The sequence below is a fragment of the Castanea sativa genome, chromosome 9 (assembly GCF_040712315.1).
Source record: "Castanea sativa cultivar Marrone di Chiusa Pesio chromosome 9, ASM4071231v1".
Taxonomy (NCBI): domain Eukaryota; kingdom Viridiplantae; phylum Streptophyta; class Magnoliopsida; order Fagales; family Fagaceae; genus Castanea; species Castanea sativa.
The window spans coordinates 19,602,221-19,623,575 of record NC_134021.1 but is presented as its reverse complement, the minus strand read 5'-3'; the positions used below and the strand labels follow the sequence as shown (position 1 = coordinate 19,623,575).

Sequence of the window (21,355 nt, the reverse complement as noted above, 5' to 3'; positions counted from 1 at the left end):
CACATAGCTTCAAACAAAAATCTTTCTTCCCTTGCCTTTGGGGCCGTTTGTGCTTGAGCAAAAGAGCCAATAGACAATGATCTGATATAGGCATAGCCACATGCCGCACTCTAGCTTCAGGGAAAATTCTCAGCCACTCCTTATTCACCACCATTCTGTCCAACCTGACCTTAGTTCTCTGCCCACCCCATGACCATTACACCATGTAAATTTCTGACCAATGAAACCTATATCAAACAATCCACACCTATTTAAACAATTTCTAAAATCCTCCATTTGTTTCACATCTCTATCCATCCACCCCATTTTTTCATTAGAGTGTGTGATTTCATTGAAATTGCCAAACACAACCCACAACATTGATTATTGATGTTTAAGGAAATCTAGCAATTGCCAAGAAATGAACCGTTTACCTGCATCAGGATGTCCGTAAAAACCCGTGGCTCTCCAAGAAGTTGGTGCTGAACTGTCGTGAACTTCCACATCTATGTAGGAGTTTGAGCAGCTTCTAAGCCTGATGTCCAAGCCTTCCTTCCACATCATCGCCAGTCCTCCACTTTTTTCGTCACTAGGAACCGTAATTCCCTGCGTGTACTCCAAGTTATTCCTAATCCCCTTCAACCTGCTTTCCCCTGCTTTGGTCTCAATAAGGAAGATCAACAACGGGTCCCTGGTTCTCACCTCGTCGGCGAGAGTTCAAACCGCCAAGGACGACCCCATACCTTGGCAGTTCCAGGCCAAGATCATCATAAGGCTCAGCGGCGCTGCTCCGCAGCAACCGCCACTCCGCCAACCATTTGTGCTTCCTCATCATGCTTAAGACCCGTAGGTTTCCCTCGTAAGTCAGCGCCAAAGGGCCCAGATCGTCCACCAGCCCATTTGGGTCTAAATTTTCACTCAGTGTCACTAGGTTTGGTGCCGAAACCATTTTGAACCGAAACTCCTCCTCTAGGTCCGTGCTTACATCACATTGCATACCCTCTGCTTCGTCTGTCTGCACTTTGGCTTGGTCCGAGACGTTTTCTTCTATCTTCGACATCTTGTCCTCTTGTTTTTCATTCAACCCATTGACCTTCCCATTTGTGTGCAACGCCTCTGCCTCCTTTTTCGAAACCCCATTCTTTTCTATTTCTTGTGTTAGAGCGCGGATCTCAATGCTCGTTTGTCTTGGGGTGTGAGCCCCTTCCACTCCCCCCGACGCCTTCTGCCTCCTGCTCGATTCCGATCTCCCTGCCGATTCACTACTGGTATTCCACTGCCTTGTTTCAGCTTCCTCGCCTCTCCCCATACCATACTTCGTTTGTTCTTGCATATTTCTTCTTATGATGTCTCCTCTTAACCATGCCCCATACTGTAGTTCCACGTACTCCATCTAATGGTTGCAGTTGATGTTTTCTGGGCAGTCTTTTAACGCATGACTAAGGAGGCCACACTGGTAACAAAAGTTGGGGAGCCTTTCATACCTAAGGTTAACCCATTTGGACTCTCCTCCTTCTACGGTAATCTATTTGCCCCAGACCAGTTTTTTAGTCACATCTAGGCGCACCCTTACCCTTAAGCACCTACCCCATTAAACTCCAGCATCCAAGACATCCACATCCAAGACCTCTCCCAGTTTTGACCCGATTGCCCAGCCAATTTCCTTCGTCCTACAATTTAGAGGGAGATTGAAAATCTGCACCCAAAAAGGAGACCACTTCATCTCAATTTCTTTCGAGGTCAGCTTTCCCTCGAACTCCTACATTAAGATCAGTTGCTTTTCATAACTCCATGGGCACATGTCAAGCACCTTCCTCTTATCCTTTCCATCCCCGAATTCTACCACAAACAGATCCTCTTCAACCTCAGAAATTTGGACTTCCTTGTTTGGCTTCCATAGTATCTCAGGTTTTTCCTCAATGCATCAATATTAATACATTTATTGGACATAATCTTCATCACCACACAGGTCTTCCCGAGTTCCCTTGGAGCTCTTGTGCTATTGGTATCCAGCTCTATACCTTCATCTTCTTCTTCCGTAAATGATAGTTTTTGCCATAGCGCTTCGAGTTCCTCTGCCATGATTCCCCCCCACCAAGCCTTCCCCCTGGACAAGAAACACCCCTCACAAAGGAGAGGACTATCTCCAGCCCTCACAGGATGGAGGACACACTAACTCTTGCAAGAAGACTGCAAGACGCCTTACTACATCTATGCTAAGGAGCATGAGAGCACCACCAATCCGTATGTGTTGGAGAATTTAATGTAAAGAGAAACAAAAAGTGAAATTTGTTAGATAACAATGTAAATGTAAAGAAAACATGAAACTAATGGCATGTTCATCCTATAAATTAATATAAACAAAGAATTCCTAGCCTAGACATGTTAATTGAAGCATGTGAAGGAAAACAAAATTGTCATGTTATTTGTCATCAACATAATTGCAAAAAAAGAAAATTTATTTTTAGGCATACCAATCATCCAAGAAATCATGAGAAGAACAAAGGAATCACTCAGACATGTTCATCCAAGTATTTAAGCAAAAACCATAATCTTAATTAGACTTGTTCGTCTAAGCATTCAAAAAAGAGAGAAACAACTACCTAAACATGTTTATCTAAGCATGTTATGATCTGTAAATAATAACTTAGAAGTGTTCATCCAAGCATGTGAAGGAAAAAGAGGAAATCAAGCATATGACTGAAAACAAAACTATAAACATGTTAGAAGAAAATGAAAATCAAGCATGTAATAGCAGACAAAAGTTTAAGCATGTTGGAGGAAAATAAAACTCAAGCAAAGGATAACAAACCAACAGTGTAAGCAAACTTAACATTTAAGCATGAATATCAAACTAAAGGCTGAATATAAAAAGAAATTAGATCATAAACTCAGGCCAATGCAATACATAGTTTATCGTGTATATCATATAGTTTATTAATATATTATATCATATAAACAAGATTAAAAGGAAAAGAACCAAGTAATGAAAAGAAAGCTTAATAAAAAAATCTACATACATTTATGAGAACAAGGAAATCAATTCAGTAATTTGAGATAGATGAATCTTAATATTTTCTATACAAAAAAAACTAGAGAGAAAGCAAGAAATATAAGGAACAATAAACTAGTGTAGAAATTTAACACATGAAAGATAAAGAAGATAGCATGAACAAAGTGCATAAATTTAACAAGCATGGAATAATAAACTAGTGCAAAACTTAAAGAACATAATTAACTACTTACGAGCATAGAGCATAAAATAAAGGGGGAAATGATCACTTAAAGGGCTAGGGAGAAAGCAAGGAAGTATTAAACTACGACCAAAGTAAGAACAACGGTTGCCCACAGCTTTTCTTTTCTGCTTTCTCACTAGCTCTCCCGAGGGAATGGGGTCTCGAAAATGGAAGAGGTATTCTCTATCTATAGGGGAAGGGATGGCTTAGATTTAAAACTAAGTTATTAGCTTTCTTCTGAAGCTAAGGGAGGAGATAAAACTATTTAGATAAGCTAGAAAGGATTTGGTGTTGATTCCCATTTGAATTTTGAAAGGAAGTTGAAGATGATGCTGAACTTGTGTTATCTTCTGCACTTATTTGGTGTTTTGGCTATAACTTTCAGCTCAAAAGGAATTGATGTCTTTTGAAAGGAAATTTAATTTTCTACGACTTTTCCAGAAATAGAGAAAACCAAATTTCAATGTTTTCCAGGCCAAAACTGAGAATTAAGTTACCTCTGAAAATAGTAACGTTTTTTGAAATTTTTTTTTTTTTGAAATTTTTCGTAGAATGTATCTATTTTCTCTATCCAACTTGTTTTTCAAAAGCTTTCTTTTGAAGCTAAGGGAGGGGATAAGCCTATTAGATAAGCATGAACAGATTTGGTGTTGATCCCCATTTGAAATTTTGAAAGAAAGTTGAAGATGATGCTGAATTTGTCTTATCTTCTGCACTTATTTCATATTTTGGCTATGAATTTCTACTCAAAATTCCAATTAATTTAAGATTGGTATTTTTTTAAAGGAAATTCAATTTTCTACAACCCTTCCAGAAATAGAGAAAACCATATTTCAATGTTTTCTAGGTCAAAAATGCGATTCAAGTTGCTGCTGAAAATAATAACGTTTTTTTAGCATTTTTAGTTATTTTTTAAAATTTTCATGGATCATATCTTTTTCTCTGTCCAAATTATTTTTCAAAAGAGCAGATAAAATGCCAAAAAGGAAAACTTTTTTTTTTATTTCTTAAAGAATAATAAAATAAAATGAAATCCAATCAAAATTCACATTTAATTAATTTTAAATTAATTCTTGTTAGAATCAATCAAAATTAAGTGTTAAAATAGAACATGATCGGGCCCATTGTGTAGATGAGCCACGATTTTTAAAAATTGTTTGTATGATAACTTTTGAGCAGGTGGTCCGATCAAGGCCCATGACATACCATTTTGATCGTTAGAGTATCAAGATTTGTTTTGTATCACAAATCTAAAGATCTTAACTGTTGCAATTATGATCATGCCCTTAGTGCAACATTACTGTTTTGCCCTTAATATTAGTTAAATGCAAGTTGTAAAATGAGGTGTCTACAGAATGCCCCTCATTAACAGAGCTTGAAAAACGAATGTCAATGTAAAAGAAAGACACCAAATTTTACAACTTGAAATTTAGCCAACGTGTGATGAAAATTTGTGAAAGTAAGTGATTTTCATGGCAAAGTTTTGGAAACTTGTTGGTTTCTGAAAATTTCTGATCTAGAATGTGTTGGCTATTTTCTTAAAGAATCTTGTTATTTTTTTTTCAAAAATTTTGAACTTGTATATTATTTTAAAAACCTTGTTGTTTTTTTTTTTTTGGAGGAAAATATTTTGTTTTATATATATGTTTGAAAACTTTGTTGGGTTTTCTTGTGAAAATCTTGGCAAATTTTCTAAAAACTTGTCTTTTTTTTTGAAAATTTTTGAACTTAAAACTTGTTGAAAATCTTGTGGTATTTTATTTTTATTATATATATATATATAAACTTTGTGGTATTTTATGAAAGTTTTGATAATCTTGTCAAAATTTTGTATTTGTGAAAACATGTTGGGAATTCTTGGAAGGGTCTTGTCATGTCTTTTGGAAATTGGATAAATACCTTGTTGGGTTTTTGTAAAAACTGTGTAATCATTTTAAAAAACATTGTCGAGCATTCTTTTTCTGAGAGATGATTAAAAATCTTGTAGGATTTTCCCCAATTTTTGAAAAAGGTGTCGAAATTTTCTAAAAATCTTGTTTGATTTTTTGAGAAAGTCATGAAAACCTTGTTTTGAAAAATTGTTGAAAATCCTTGCTGGGTTTTTTGAAAATTTTGTTTACAAACCTTGTCGGGTTTTGAAAATTTTATTAGAAAACCTTGTTTAGTTTTTTGAGAATTTTTTGAAAAACCTTGTCAATTTAGTTTTGAAATTTTTTTGCATGAATTGTGAAAACCTTGTTGAGTTTTGTTGAAATTTGTTGGACTTCCTGAGTTTTGCGAAAATGTAGAAGTCTTGTAGAATATATTTTAAATTTGTGTGAAAATCATATTCAATTTTATGATTTTCTAAAAACATTTTATTTCAAAAATCATGTTGAATATTTTGGAATTTTGTGAAGACATTGTTGATATTTTTTTTCTTGAAAGTTTTTTGAAAAACTTGTTTGGGTTTTTTTAAATTTTGTTAAAAAAAAAAACCTAGTCAGGCTTTTGAGGCTTTGTTGAAAAACCTTGTCTTTTTTTTTTTTTTTTGAAAATTTGTTAATTAAATTATGAAAATCTTGATGGGTTTTTTTTTGAAAATTTGTATGAATTTTGAAAAAAAAAAAAATTCAGGTTTCCTTGAAAAAAGTTATGAAATTTCTGAAAATCTTGTTGGATTTTTTGAAAACTTTTTGTGACTCTCAAGACAAAACTTTTGTTAAGCCCTAGAGTCTGAGATGCTGGAAAATATTAGTCAATCTTAGTGAATCCAAGAGTTGGTAAGCGTTGTGTGACGTAGGAGACTTCTCAGTTGATCCATGTGAGATGTGAGACTTCTTAGTTGATTTGGTGATCTGGACTTGAAGTTGATGTTGAATGCCGAAATGAATGAGAGATCTTTGCTTAATTCCTGCAAAGATGAAACTTTTCATTTCTCAGGCTTGTTAGAGACCAATTAATTTGAACCAATGCCCCTAGTATAAACATGCTTGCATAGAAAAATAGATGAAAAACTTGCATATGAAAACTAATGGGCCAATGCTCATAATTTAAGCATGCTTAATGCAAAGAACATGTGCAAATAAAAAGGCAAATGGGCCAATGCCCCTAGTTTAAAGCTATTTGCTAACAACTTCTTTTGATTTGGTGCCTATTGTTTACCCAAATTTGTTTGGGTAATTGGGACTGAGCCATTAAAAGGTTGCCTATGAACCTCTCTTCAAGAGGACTAAGTCAGACATAGTTCAAGTCTGTAGGGAAGACATTTAGTCCACCCAAAAGATGATCATGACATCTAGCCAAACCTTGCACGGTCTTTCAAAATGGACTTGTCCATGAAAAAATTTAGTTTTTAAAAGAAATTGATTTTTTTTTTGTTTTGAAAAACCATTTGGTGCAAAGTGGTGTTTTTTGAGAAACTTCTTTTTTCTTTTCCAAATTATCACGAGATAATCCTTTCAACAACTATTTTAGCATATCATACTATTTAAGAGTCAAGTCAATCTTTTTGACTAAAAAGGGTCAAAGCCATTAAATACATGTAATCAAATTTGCTTCTTTTTTTTAAACATTATTGGATTAGGTCTTCAAAGACAACCAAAGAAATGAAATGTAGAGATGTTTGAGAGTCATTTTTTTTAAGAGTGCTACAAGTTTGGGAGAGACTTTTTTTTGGGAAAGAAACAAAGAGTGCCCCGAATTTGGGAATCACATTTGTTGGAAAGAAATAAAAGGGAGTGCCCTTAGTTGGAGAATTCTTTCATGTCATTTGAGAATTTAAGAAATTGTGTCATAGAGATTACTTGCCAGTGGGGCTTGATAACCTCAAGCATTTTTTCTTTTTAGTCCAAGAGAAAATATTGCCAGAGTTATGGGTGTGCCTATGACTAGCAGAACTTCAAAGAGGTCTTTATGCATGGGTTGTAATGTAGGCTAGGTTTAGGTTATGAAAGAAATGATATAAAAAGGCTCAAAATCTCTTGTAGATATTCCCCTTAAGTGTGCAATAGGGATAACAATTGTTGCCCGACCCGCGGGTACCCAACCTGATAAGGAATAAGGTCGGGTATGGGTTAAAAAAAAAAAAAACTCAAAGCGGGTCCGGGTTTTTGATAAAACCCGACCCAAACCCTAACCCAGACTAGACCCGGTTACTCTGAAATTACAAATATATATATATATATATATATATCTATAAACAAACCCTTACCCTCATTTCAGCTCACGCCTCACCCCTACAGAAGCACACTCACACTCACCCTCATAGAAGCACACTCAGTTATAGCATAGCTACACCAGCCTCACTCACTCTCAGTCTCACACCTCAGACACTCACACGGCCTCCGTCTCACTCACTCTCAAGCACTGCTAGTCCAATCTCTCACTCACTCTCAATCTCATCACTGGCCCGAGCATTCACCACCGGTCCAAGGTCTCACCGCCGTCCCCAGCTGTCACCGCCGGTCTGTTCTCTACTTCGCTTTAATTTTTTTTTCTGAAGTATTTCATAATTTTTTTTTTGTTTGTTTTTCTTTTGTTTTCTCTACTTAAGAAAACTATAGACTTCAACCATTTTGTCCTACTTCTAGTTATTGTAGTTTAAAGACTTGAAATTCTGAGATTTTGTGGTGTAACTGTAATATATTGTAGTCTAACCTCTCAATTTCTTGGTAGAAGGGGATGACGTGTTTGTTCCTGTTTTCTTTACAATGTGAAATTTATTAATGAGTTTTGCTGCCTAGCAAAGTCTTTTTATGCATGAAATGATTACAACTATGAGAGTTGTGAGAAATTCTACATAATTCTATAGGGTGATTGAATTCAATTTAGTGCGCAATGTTTTTTTAGCTCCCTTATTTACAAAAAAGAGAAACTGTGTGATGCTAAATTTTGGGTGTATAGTTTGGTTTGTCAATATATGTTAAACTGTTAAAGCCTTGTTATGTTAGCTATAAAACAGTGAGTGGGACATTTCATTTTTGATGAGTGAATAATTGAGTGTAGTTTAATGGAAAAATAAATTCTATGGGAAATTGCTTTTCAAAGAAAGTGTAATTGTTTAATGGAAGAATTTGTTCATTGTTTTTTGTGTTTGTTGTGAATGTAGTGCCTAAAACGGAGATGGGAGACAGAAACAAATCTGGTTCTCCCTCGCCAAGTGGCTCTCCCTTAAGAATCGAACGTTGTCCGACTCCCTTGCCAGCTACGCGGTCTCTTTCACCATTTTCACGATCACCCTCGCCAGTGTTGCCTTTTGGCAGCTCACCCTCTAGGTCACCATCACCTTTATGTCCACAACAAGTAAGTGTTTGAATTTGTAGTTAATCATGTTTAATTATGATTGGGTTGATAGAATTTATGAATCAATGAGTATGTGTAATAATGAATTTGTGAATATTTGTTTTGATTGATAGAATTTCTAACTCCCAAACTTTTGAACCAATTAGGAGTCTGAAATCTCCAATGGTGGACTTAGTGGGAGAGGACTTAGAGGTAGAGGAACAAGAAGAAAGTCAAGGGACAGGGGAAGAGGGAGAGCAAGAGGGTACAAATGAGGATGAGGATACAAGTAGAAAAAGAAAGATTACCTTAGATGTTTGAGAGCATTTTACAAGGAAGAAAGTTGATGGGAAATTTAAAGCACAATGTCATCATTGTAACAAGCTTTACTTGGGTGACTCTAACCAAGGTACATCCCATTTGCGTAATCATTTAGCAAGATGTCCGCGGTTAAAGTTTAAAGATATAAGGGATATGCGACAACAAGTGTTAATTAGAAAACAAAATAAGGTGGATGGAATAATGGGTTTAAATGCTTACCAATTTGGTCAAGTCAAAGTGAGGAATAATCTTGCTCGTATGGTCATCCTACATGAATACCCACTTTCAATGGTTGACCACATTGGGTTTAGAGAATTTGTGAACTCTCTTCAACCTTTGTTTAAGCTTATCTCAAGAAACACTCTGAAGAGTGACATTCTTGAAATTTATGATAATGAGAGAGAGAAAGTTTTGAAGATGACGGACAATAATGGAAGTAGGATGACAATTACAACTGATATGTGAACTTTGAGTAACAAAAATAGAGGGTTCATGGTCATTACCGCTCACTTTATCGATCAAACTTGGACGTTGCAAAGCCGGGTTTTAAGGTAATTTTTTTATCTATGAATGTTAAATCTATTAAACCATATGAATTGAGTTTATGATATTTGGTTAACTTGAATGTTAAAAGCTTTATGTTTAGAATGTTTATTGAGTTATGTTAAATTGAATGTTTAGACTTTATGTTAAATTGAATGTTTATTGAGTTATGTTATTATTATTCCTATCATTTTTCTAGGTTTGTTTATGTTCCTTCTCCACACACGAAAGATGTCCTTGCTGAAGTCCTTGTTGATTGTTTTTTAGAGTGGAACACTGATAGGAAGTTGTCCACAATAACTGTTGATAATTGTAGTACTAATGATGCTATGATAAGACTTCTCTTAAATAAGCTGGATAATAGTTCTCTTATGTTGAGTGGGTCAATGTTGTATATGAGGTGTGTTGCACATATTTTGAATTTGATTGTTCAAGATTGGTTGTCTCTTATTGGTGATGGTATTGAAAGGATTTGTGATAGTGTGATTTATTGGACTAGATCACCAAAAAGGAGGCAGAAATTTGATGAAAATGCATGTCAATTGCGTGTTCAATGCACCAAAGAGTTGGTCTTAGATTGTGAGACATGTTCGAATTCAACTTATTTAATGATTTCTACTGCATTGATTTATAAAGATGTTTTCTCTTGTTTGGCTAAACTTGAAGCATTTTATACTTGTTTGCCACATGACTATGATTGGGAGGTAGCCAAAGATATTTGTGGGAGGTTGGAGTTGTTTCATAGTGTGACTGAGTTTTTCTCTGGTCGTAAGTACCCCACAACTAATATGTATTTTACTTTGGTGTGTGAGTTGAAAATTGCATTAAATGAATGAAGTTTGTCTTCAAATGAGATGATAAGTACGATGGTAGAAAACATGCTTGATAAAATTAATTCTTATTGGGCTAATGTTAATGTTGTTATGGCTGTTATTGCTATCTTGGATTCAAGATATAAGATGAAGTTATTGGAGTTTTATTATCCTAACATTTATGGTGATAATTCTGATTTGGAGATTAAAAAAAATTAAGAATCTTTGTTATGATTTACTCGATGAGTATGGAGTTATAGATGAGTCTCCTGTAGATAATGAAGGAAGTTCTCATATGCCTGCAAGTATTTTAAATCATGTGGCACAAATTAAATTTAGGTTGAGTGGGGCAATATCATCTTTTGATTTGTTTGTGAACAATAGTTCAAGTAGTTCAAAGAAACATAGGAGTGCTAGAATGAAATTTGATCATTTCATTGATGAGGGAGTGTTGAAAAGGAGTGAAGACTTTGATATTTTGGCATGGTGGAAAAGTAATGGTCTCAAGTATCATATTTTACAAAGGATTGCAAGAGATATTTTAGTCATTCTTATCACAACTGTTGCTTCAGAATCTGCATTTAGCACTAGTGGGAGACTGTTAAATTCACACCATAGTAGGCTTCATCCCAAGACTAGAAAGGCAATGATGTGTGCTCAGAATTGGTTACAGAGTGAAATCAACGATTAGCAATTGACTAATTTGTATTTATAAAATCAAAATTGTATTTTTATATTTGCTAGTTATAATTTGATGAAGTTTATTCCATTTTTTAATTCATTGTTGTTGTAGGGTCTTCAACTATGCCTGGAGATTATACACTTCAATCAATTCTTGATGATGGGGAACTTAATGAAGAGGATGGGAGTTGGGTCACAACTGTGGAGGATTAGACTTTTTTGTATTAATTTAGTAGCCTTTTAAATATCTTAGACTTGTAAAATTAATTAGTTGGTTTGTAATTATTCTAAACTTGTCACTTGTGGGATTTATTTTGTAGCTTTTTAGTTTCTTGGACTTGTGATACTTATTTCTTGCACTTGTTAGATTTATTTTATTTTTATGTTTAGTAGGTGATTTTAGCTATGATTTATTGATTTATAATTAACAAGTAATTTATATTGATTTATGATATTAGCTATGATTTATTAATTTATAAATTTATAATTAACATGTGATTTATATTGATTTATGATATTAGTTATGGTTTATTGATTTATAGATTTATAATTAACAGATGATTTATATTGATTTATGATATTAGTTATTTTATTGATTTATAGATTTATAATTAACAGGTGATTTATTGATTTATGATTAATAGCCTATGATTTGGACTGATTTGGCATTTGGGCCACGTTATCTAGGCATGAATCTGCATGTCATAGGGCTTGAATCTAGGCAAAAATGAATTTGGGCTTCAATTCTTTTTTTTTTTTTTGGCCACGGATTGGGCCCAAATTTGTTAGGGCTAAATTGGGCCTGGCGGGGCAGGTCTAGGCCTTGCATAAAAAACCCGTTTATTAAATGGGCCGGGTCCAGGCCACTAGTCCAGGCCTGCGAGACGGGTACGGGTATGAAAAAACTCGGCCCGAACGCGGCCCGTTGCCATTCCTTGTGTGCAATACTCAAAAAGTTAGGCATTAGAAGGATTTTCTTCTTTCTCCATTTCTTGACATTGTGCTGAAATTCTCATTATTCTTGTCATCTGCTCACTGGTCATCATGGATCATTTGTATCAATGTTATATCATGCTTGTTCACCTTGTATTCTTCTTAGGTAATACTTTTTTGATCTTTCAAATTTTCTTCTTTGATTTGAATTTGTGCTGAAGTCTTTGCTGTGATTGAATTCTTCTAACTTTCTCTTCATTGATCTATTGCATGAATGTTCTTTCATACTTGTTTTTCAAACCTCTAGACTTTCATCTTGAAAAATCTTTCATCTTCTTTTGCAACTTGTGACTAGGTCTCCTTTTCAGTTTTCAACTTCTTTTTTCTCTTCTTTTGAAACCTATGACAGTCGAAAATGGGCAAATGCCCATTTCACACAAAAAAAATGGCCAAATGCCCCATTTCCTAAACTAATTAGGGAAATGCCCCTCTTTTGAAACTCGATTTTCTCAAAATCAAGTTTAAAAAAATAAATTCTAGAGCCCTATAGCGACGTTTTAAGGAGCCTATAGTGACGTTTTAAGGATCTATAACGGCGTTTTGTAACTCGGCCTCCATGAAATCGAGTTACATGCAACTTTTTCTCTTTTTTTAATTTAAATTTTTTTTTTAATTATCTATAACTCAACTTCATGGAGCTCGAGTTACAAAACGCTGCTATAGGTCCGTAAAAACGTCACTATAGGCTCCTTAAAATGTCGCTATAGGGCTTAACTCGATTTTGAGAAAATCGAGTTTCAAAAGAGGGGCATTTCCCTAATTAGTTTGGGAAATGGGGCAACATGCTAATTTTTTTTCGCGAAAAGGGCAAAAGCCCATTTTGGCCCCTATGACAAGGTCACCTTTTCTTTTTCTCTTCTTTTGGCACTTGTGACTAGGCCGCCTCTTCGATTTTCGACCAATTGGACTTCTTTTGTTCTTTTTTTTTTATTCCTCTTTCTTTGATAGCAAATGAATGAATGAATTTTTTTGATATGACCGTGCTTGAAAAAGCTGCCTACATACCTCTTTTAAAACAAGGATCAGGTCATTCGTAGTTCAAAATAATTTTTTACTCCTTAATTTTTTACTAGACTCCCCTTTCCAGTTTTCAATCTAGCAGGCTCTCTCACACTCTTTTTTTTTGTCTTTCCTTTTGCGTAGACCGCCCTTTCAGGTTTTCAATCTACCATTGTTTTTTGTATCCCTAATTTTTGCTTAGACTGTTCTTTTAGGTTTTCAATCTAGCGGGATTTTTTTTTTTGTTGCTTCATGCTTTCTGACTTGATGAGCTCTCATCTTTATCAGCATGATGGAATCTCTTAGCTTTCAACTTGATGAATTCTTGTCTTCTCACCTTGATGGAGTATTATCATCTTTGCCTCAATGCACTATCATTATTTTTCTTAGATCACTTTATCGAACCCTTGTATCTTTCTCCATAACATAAAATTTGAGTATGCATACTCGAATTTTCCCACCCTAGGTTTAGGTTGTTATGGGTTCATAAAAAAAAGGTTAACTGTTTAATAACTCAAATGGGCTAGCAATGGATACTATTTGTAATGGGTGTCAAGGAATAATGTGGCTAAACTAAAGATGGCCTCCTATCCCTAGTAAGGCTTGTTTATAGGCACAGTAAGTTGAGCTCTTTTAGTAGATTCCTCTTGGAATAAAAATTATGAATGCTCCAATATTGTGATACAAAAAATGTTCTGAGATTTGGATTGAGTGTACATTGTTTGAGAATTTTTGATCAATGGAATCTCCTTTTGTTGAGATTTTCTAATAATTGGATTTTCTTTGATTGCCTTTTAGGACCTTCTCTTCTTATGTTCTAAGTGATTCAGCAAAGATCCTTACATGAATAAGATGAAATTAATTCTCTCCTGGTGCACATTGATTGGTTGGCCCATTAAGCATTATGATTTGCAAAAGTTTTGCGAAATGAATTCTCACGTAGTACTTGAAGAAAATAACGTTTGAAAATTTTGACATCTCACACTCTTTCCAAGTGAATTAGGCTTTGATGAGAAGGTTAAGCCTTACATGATTTTTGAAAATCCACTAAAGGGCCCAATGCCCCTAGTTAGAAGATTTTTTTTTTGAAAGTTTTCCTTGATTTTATTTTATTATTTTTTCTTTATGAAGAAAATTATTTTTGTAATTTTTGAAGGATTATTATGAACAAGTTTATTTTGATAGAAATTGTAGGTCTCAAGGAAACCATTTTCAATTGGGCTTTAAAGGGAGTCGGAAATGTCACTAAAGATCCCAATGCCCCTAGTCGAAAGTATTCTTTAATTTTTAGTATTTTTTGAGCTTTTGATTTTTTATTTTATTTTATTATTATTATTTTTGCATCAAACAAAGCATGAATAACAAAATGCATCAAACAAGAAATGAAATTAAGGTATAAGAAAAAGGGAAACAAGTAATGAATAGACAAGCTTTGTAACAAAAACAAGTTCTTGAAAAACCCATTATGGCTTGGCAACTCATGAAGTAGAGTTGGATTGATTGGTAGATGCTGGTGCAGCAATGATTTGTTGGTCCATGAGATCTTGGATAATCACACTGTTATTGATGTCATCTTCAATTTGGGTTCCAGCAGCAATTAGGGTCTTGAAGTTGGAAAAGTATCGAGCAAATAGATACATGTTGTAGGTTGGGACAAGATTCTTCACAATCATGTTCAATTGTTCTTCCTCATTGGGCCTAATAGTCATTTGGGCTACTTTTGTCCTCCACCTTTTAATGAATGCATAAAAAGATTCATTGGAATCTTGCTTGGTTGTCTCAAGGTCTCGCCAAGTGATGTCTGAAGGAAAAATTCTGGTTTTGTATCTCATACAAAACACATAGCGGAAGCAACAAACAAGGATCTATTTCATTCATGATTGATAATATGCACTATGTAAATTTCAGAATTTAAGAACAAGATAGCGTACCTTGGTGTTGAGAAATTCAAAACAAATATTAGAAGCACTTGGGAACACTTTTAATCTTCACTCCAATTCCACTTTATGCCCAAGATGTGTGGTCTCTCAATCAGTTTTTAAAGGGAGAATGAAAGTGTGTCTCACACTCTCTCACACACCGTTTCTTATTTCACTAATAAAAATTCTGTACGTTTCTCCCTTTATAAGTAACTGATTATCTAATTGAACTGGCCTATTGGGCTTTTCCAATTGGGCTTTAGTGTGTGGCTTGGAGTGGGACCAAAAGGGACCAATAAGACACTAGCTCCAATGGGCCTTGGGCTTTTCCGTCAACTCTTGACAAGTCCAAAGTTACCATTAATTATATTTAATATCACTATATAAAAATAATTGCACTCTAGGCCTTATTAATAAATTATATCCCAAGACTTTATTATGCATGCAACCCCTTCATTAAAATATTCGTAGTAATCCAAAGTCATGAATATAGACTGCCACTTTGAAGATTACTACATCTTAATCCTTGAGTACCCAGTTTAATCATTTATGTTATTCGTCATATATTTATGAAATCCAATTTCATAAATATATACTTTAGTAACTCCTTACTAAAGTGGTTGGACCCAACACTCTGAATAACTATATCCATTAAACTTATCTCAAGGGAATATTTTGTATCTCCATTAAGAGACTATGAATTCCATCTTGAGAATATATGTTCCATCAACACTAAATGCGGATGCCCAACATACTGAGGTTTTGACCGTAACTAATAGATCTCACTCCAGATATATCAAAGCAACATATATCTTATGATCAGGTCCATTATTCTCTCAGTATTTAGAGTTGATGTAAATAGAAGTCGTGAGATTTATTATTCATTTGACAGTCGTTAGGAGAATAATAAATCTCAGAGCGGTTCAGTTCAATATGTTTTAACTCTTAAAACATATCAACATACCAACTAGAAGTCTCCACTTCCATGATCAAGACAAATCATTTTAGTTGATATGTTATAGTCTTAGTCTTTGCAGATGAAACGCCCAATTTCATCACCGACTACGAACTAAACTTTGAGTTTACAAAAAACTTGTGATTTATATCTTCTGTGACTTTTCACATAAATCACATACAATGCATCTCATGGACTATGATAATGTCTTAGTTCATTTATAGATAGTCTCATATAATTAAACAATTTAATTATTAAATACATGCCAATAAATTGGGTTTTAGGGCATAAACCCCAACAATCTCCCACTTGCCCTCAAAGACAATTTATCATATATCTGACACTTAATTCCCTTTAGAGTAATTCATAATCACTCTAAGGCAAGGCTTGGAAACAAGTTACAGCCAAATTTATTGCATAAATTATCTTCTCATATCTCTCTAATGAGAAGATATCATTTACACTTAATGTGTATCTTCACCACCTAGAGTGAACACATATCTTGAAGTTCAACTTCATAATGTGTATCTTCACTACCAAGGATGAACACATATCTTGAAGTCCAACTTCATGAATCACAATCAAACTACAAATCAGTATTTGCACATCCAGTAATGATCAAAACTTCACTTCTATGGACAAGCATATAACACCTTATTCCCATAAGATATTTGGGTATATGATTTACTCCCACTAAATTAAATGATCTTTGATTCAATTGATATTTGCTTACTATGCCCACCGTAAAATAGATATTTAGCCTAGCATGTAGCATAGTATAAAGACTTCCTATCTATTTGATATAAGGGACCGTCTTAATATGCTCTTCCTTTTATATGTCTTAGGACCACAATCCTATATAAAGGAACTTCAAACTTAAAAGGAAAGAATCCTTTCTTGAAGTATTATATGCTATACTTGGCTAGAATCTAATCTATTTAAGCAGTTTGAGATAGACCTAACATCCTAATTTCTGAATTATAACAAAGTTTAATTCTTAGGATGTGACCAGTCTTTCCCAAGTACTTTATATCAAACAGGACTAGACAACCAAAAACACATTGATAACAATAAATCAACATCATTCTAAATGATTAGAATGTCATCAACATACATTAAGAAATTTATTATTCTATATAGCTATACACACATAAGGCCTTTTAATATTTGATCAAAATCAAACAATTTGATTTCTTGATCAAAGATAATATTTTATGATTTAAATGCTTGCTTTAATCTTTAAATGGAATTTAAGGAACTTGCAATCTAAATACTACCGTTTCTTTGCTATGTACAAGTCTAGTTACATCATATAGATGTCTTCCTTAAGATTGCTACTAAAAGAAGCTTTCTTGATATCCATTGTCATATTTCATCCAAATGAAATATAATAGATAAGAGAATCTAGATAAAGTCAAACTTGACTATTGGTGATTCATAGTCGAACCATTTCGTTCTGAATAAATATTTTCACCATTAGTCTTGACTTTGAAGGTTTGCACCTTCAAATTTATCAATCTCAATTTTTCTTGTAGACCTATTTGAGAACGATAGGCTTAATGCCATTAGGCTCCTCTACAAGTTCTAGGCTTTAAATAGAATCTAATTCTATTTACATAACCTTGATCCAGTAATCCATATTTGTATCATCTATTGCCTCAACGTAGGACCGAGGATCAAATTCATATCCTTGTGGAATGACTTCAAAAGTTTATTCAAAAAGTATGAATTTATTTGATAATTGATAATCCTCCCACTACGATATTGTATTGGTGTATTAGCTATATATCTAGAATAATTCCTTGTGATGTATCTAATACAACCATCTCATTTCTAAATGTATTTCATAGTTGTCTTACAACAAATTCTGACATTTTTCTTCTAGAACGATTCTATGTATAGCTTTAAGATTATTCACAGAGTCATCATCAAGAACTTTGTGTTTGTACTTTACAAACATCTTATCTTCTTTATGACTACCAAAACAATCTTTTGAAATTCCTTTTGGATACCCAACATAAACAACACACATTTTTCTACCTTTTGATTTCATTTTGTTAGACTTCCTTTCTAGCACAAGTACTGAACATCCCCAAAAGTGGAAGTATCATATACTAGGTTTTTACCTAATCCACAATTTGACAAATGTCTTAGGAACAAACTTTTGAAATCAATTTTAGAAAATGTATAGTAATACATAGAGTATATCTCCAAAAGAAATAAGGAAATGGAAATACTTATCATGTACTTTACTATTTCTAAAATAGTCTTATTCCTCCTTTATGTATGCACTGACTTAAAGAAGTCATTGATATTATATTCATTTACAATAAAGGAACCCTAGATCATATTATTCTCTAAATAGAATTCATAGATTGAAAATTTAACAAATAATGGTTCTAAAAGCCCATCTTTCACCAATCTTGAATATCATTTAGATTAACAAGATCTAGACATAAGTGCCAAAAACATACAATACCAAAGGATGAAAACTTTCTCTTTAAAAAGTAAAACATGTAAATCTCCATCTAGAAAACAATCATGGACAAAACTTAGCTCTACCAAAACGGAAACACTTTCCTTTTGGTCATACTTTTGAGTCTAATTTCTTTTTGGCAACTACTAGGGCAAATAGCTTGCCCAACTGTTTGGTATTTTAATTCCTCTTCTTACCACCTTTTCCTTTCGGTCTAGGCTAAGAATTTGAATTAAATCATATTGATCCTAGCCTTAGCTTTTAGGATGTCTTCCGTTGTGTAGAACTCACTCATCAATTCAGATAATATAAAAGAAATTTATTTTCAAAACAATCTGAATTGGTCAAATGATTCTAACATGGACTTATGGATCATATCCATATGAGATTAACATTTAATCTCTACATCCAAGAATTCCAATTCATTTTAAAATGAAAATATTTTCATAAAATGATATAGAATTGGAACTACTTAAGCTTTTCTTGGCACTCAATATGACTTATATTAAATATCGTCTAGTAGCACGATATTTCATACCAAACATCTCATTTAGACTTAATACAAAGTCTAAGTCTAGTACTAACTCTTGCATCTCATGCTGTAGCACATTTGAGATAAAAGCCAATGTAACATATTAACATTTCAATGGAGATTATGATCATATCATAAGCCATCTTCCATCAATGCATCATGCATAGGAAATTATGATAATGCTGAATTGAAACATATATATGTACTTCAGCTCCTTAAGCACCATGTCCAAAATTATATCTTAATTAATGTGATTCAATAAAAAAAAATAGTTAGAGAACAAAAATTTATGGCAACTTCAATCCGAGACTATGAACATAATTACAGGGACATTATATTTTGCATCCATAACCATATAGTATAAAACCCGAAAAACATACTATACTAGGTGCAACGACAACCTAATCCCGCAATTAATATTCCTCAGCATAAAGTGAATACCAACCACTACGATCAAACAAGAATTACTCTCATTATTAATGCTATCATGGTAACTCTTACCAAACAAAATAATTTGCCGCTATTTCTTTGGCCTCTAAGTGATAATAGCAAGAACTCAGCATAGAGGATACTATCAAACTTAGTCTAGTGTACACCATTGCCTAGAATCATGTGTAGCCACATTTCATCCCTTTAAACAGGCTTATTATGTAGTGCCATGATACAAAACACCATTCGCATGGAATGCAAAGCTCGAGGCTAAGACAAGGTGTTTGATCAAACTACTATAAACCAAGAAATTCAATCCTGTAGTACCATGAAATAAATACTCTCCGCATGAAATGCTAAGCTCGAAGCAAAGACAAAGTATATATTTCACACTACTATGAACCAACAATGGAGGACGTGAGATCCAACCCTTGTATCTCTCTCCCACTAGAAATTTTAAAACAAGTGGATTGTCCTAAAAACATTGTGATCTAATCACAAATTTAACCCTACACATCAAATGTGTTTAATTGTTTAAATTCGATGTGATGTTACTAAGTCACGTCACTTTAGTGTAACGAACATTCGCTTAATCACAAAGAAGTTTAACCTTGTAATCCGTGAAGTAAATACCCTCCGCATGGAATGCAAGACTCGAAGTCAAGACAAGGTATTTATTCACATTACAATAAACTTAATAAAAGGGTTATTTAAGCACTCCCACTCGTTATTTGGGTTTTTCTTAAATAATTGTGATCCCATCACAACTAATAACCTTGCACTTGTTTAAGACTCTAATCTCATTAGAATCACTAACTAAAATGGAAGTCCTAAACTATTTAGGATTCCTTAAATACTAATGAATCAAAAATTAGTTATATAAAACTCTTTCCTTAATTTACTAAATAAAATATTCTAATCTCATTAGAAACTATATAACTTTTTAATTAGAATTTTAATCTCATTAAAACCCTCAATTAAAATATATTAAGGACTTTTAATCATAAAACAATTTAGGACTAAGAGTTCTATTTAACTAACATCTTTGATCTCGGTAGGTCTTTTAGTTAGATAATGATTAATAAATATCCTTAACTTTTAAGGACTATAAAATTAATCATATAGCCTTGCTTTTATTAAAGTTTTAACACTTACTCAAAAACAAGTGAAAATTCAAAATTCAGTGCCTTTGATCGGTCGAAAGGAATTCTCGATCGATCGAAAGGAATTCTCGATCGATCGAGACTCGCAAAACTTATTTTTTCAGAATTTTCAGGTAACCGTTTTTGACATCTTTATTGTTCTGCCATCAAAAACACTTTTTGATTTTATCAACGAAGATTAATAGATCAAGAATCATAATAATGCTAGACACGTGAAAAAATATAATCCTAATCTCATTAGGAATAAATTTCATTAAACTAGCATTAACAAATATAAATATATATAACGTAATAAAAACCCTTATTACATATAAAAATCCATATTATATTATATATAATATAATATACAAATTAATATATGTAATATATAATTATTACATTATATATATATATATAATCTACCTATATAACTTTACATATACCTTACAATTGGTCAATGTAAAGTACATATATATATATATATATATATATATATATATATATATATATGTATGTATATATATATATATTATGGCCCACGGTTGAAAACTTGGTGTGCAAAATCAAGATTTTGAATAGTCAACCCACATTCAAACCATGCAAGCCATATAAACCAAGAACCCATCCGTAGAACACATGCAAGATATTTATTCCATGCAAAGCCATGCACCAATTCCAAGCAATCACTCCAAGCCAAACGGTGCAAGACAATTCAGGGTTTTTTTTTTTTTGACAAAAGCATAACTGCCAATCAATAACTACCATGCTATTGTACCGCCATGTTGAATCACATGGTAGATGACAACCAATTCAATCCATGGGACAAGAAGACAATTACCATCCCACTTGACAGTTATTCTTTTATTCAAAAACTATATCCTTGTAAAGATTCTCTTCATTATATCCAAATGATGCAGAAAATTGAAAGACAAAGATGTCGGTTTTCTCAAATTCTAAAATTCAATCACACGCTATACAATCATGATATGAAAACCTGGCTCTGATACCAATTGAAGGAAAAATTCTAGTTTTGTATCTCATACAAAACACATAGCGGAAGCAACAAATAAGGATCT

General features: G+C 33.4%; 1 protein-coding gene across 1 annotated transcript; it reads left to right on the top strand.

The window, feature by feature from the left end:
- The first annotated feature begins 1,414 nt into the window (after nucleotides 1-1,414).
- On the top strand, nucleotides 1,415-11,047 carry LOC142608877 (zinc finger BED domain-containing protein RICESLEEPER 2-like). The gene is made up of 6 exons (XM_075780536.1): nucleotides 1,415-1,499; nucleotides 8,305-8,498; nucleotides 8,645-8,742; nucleotides 9,541-10,109; nucleotides 10,414-10,827; nucleotides 10,947-11,047. Exons 1-6 carry the CDS (start codon nucleotides 1,415-1,417, stop codon nucleotides 11,045-11,047), a joined length of 1,461 nt encoding a protein of 486 aa, XP_075636651.1.
- The last annotated feature ends 10,308 nt before the right edge of the window (nucleotides 11,048-21,355 follow it).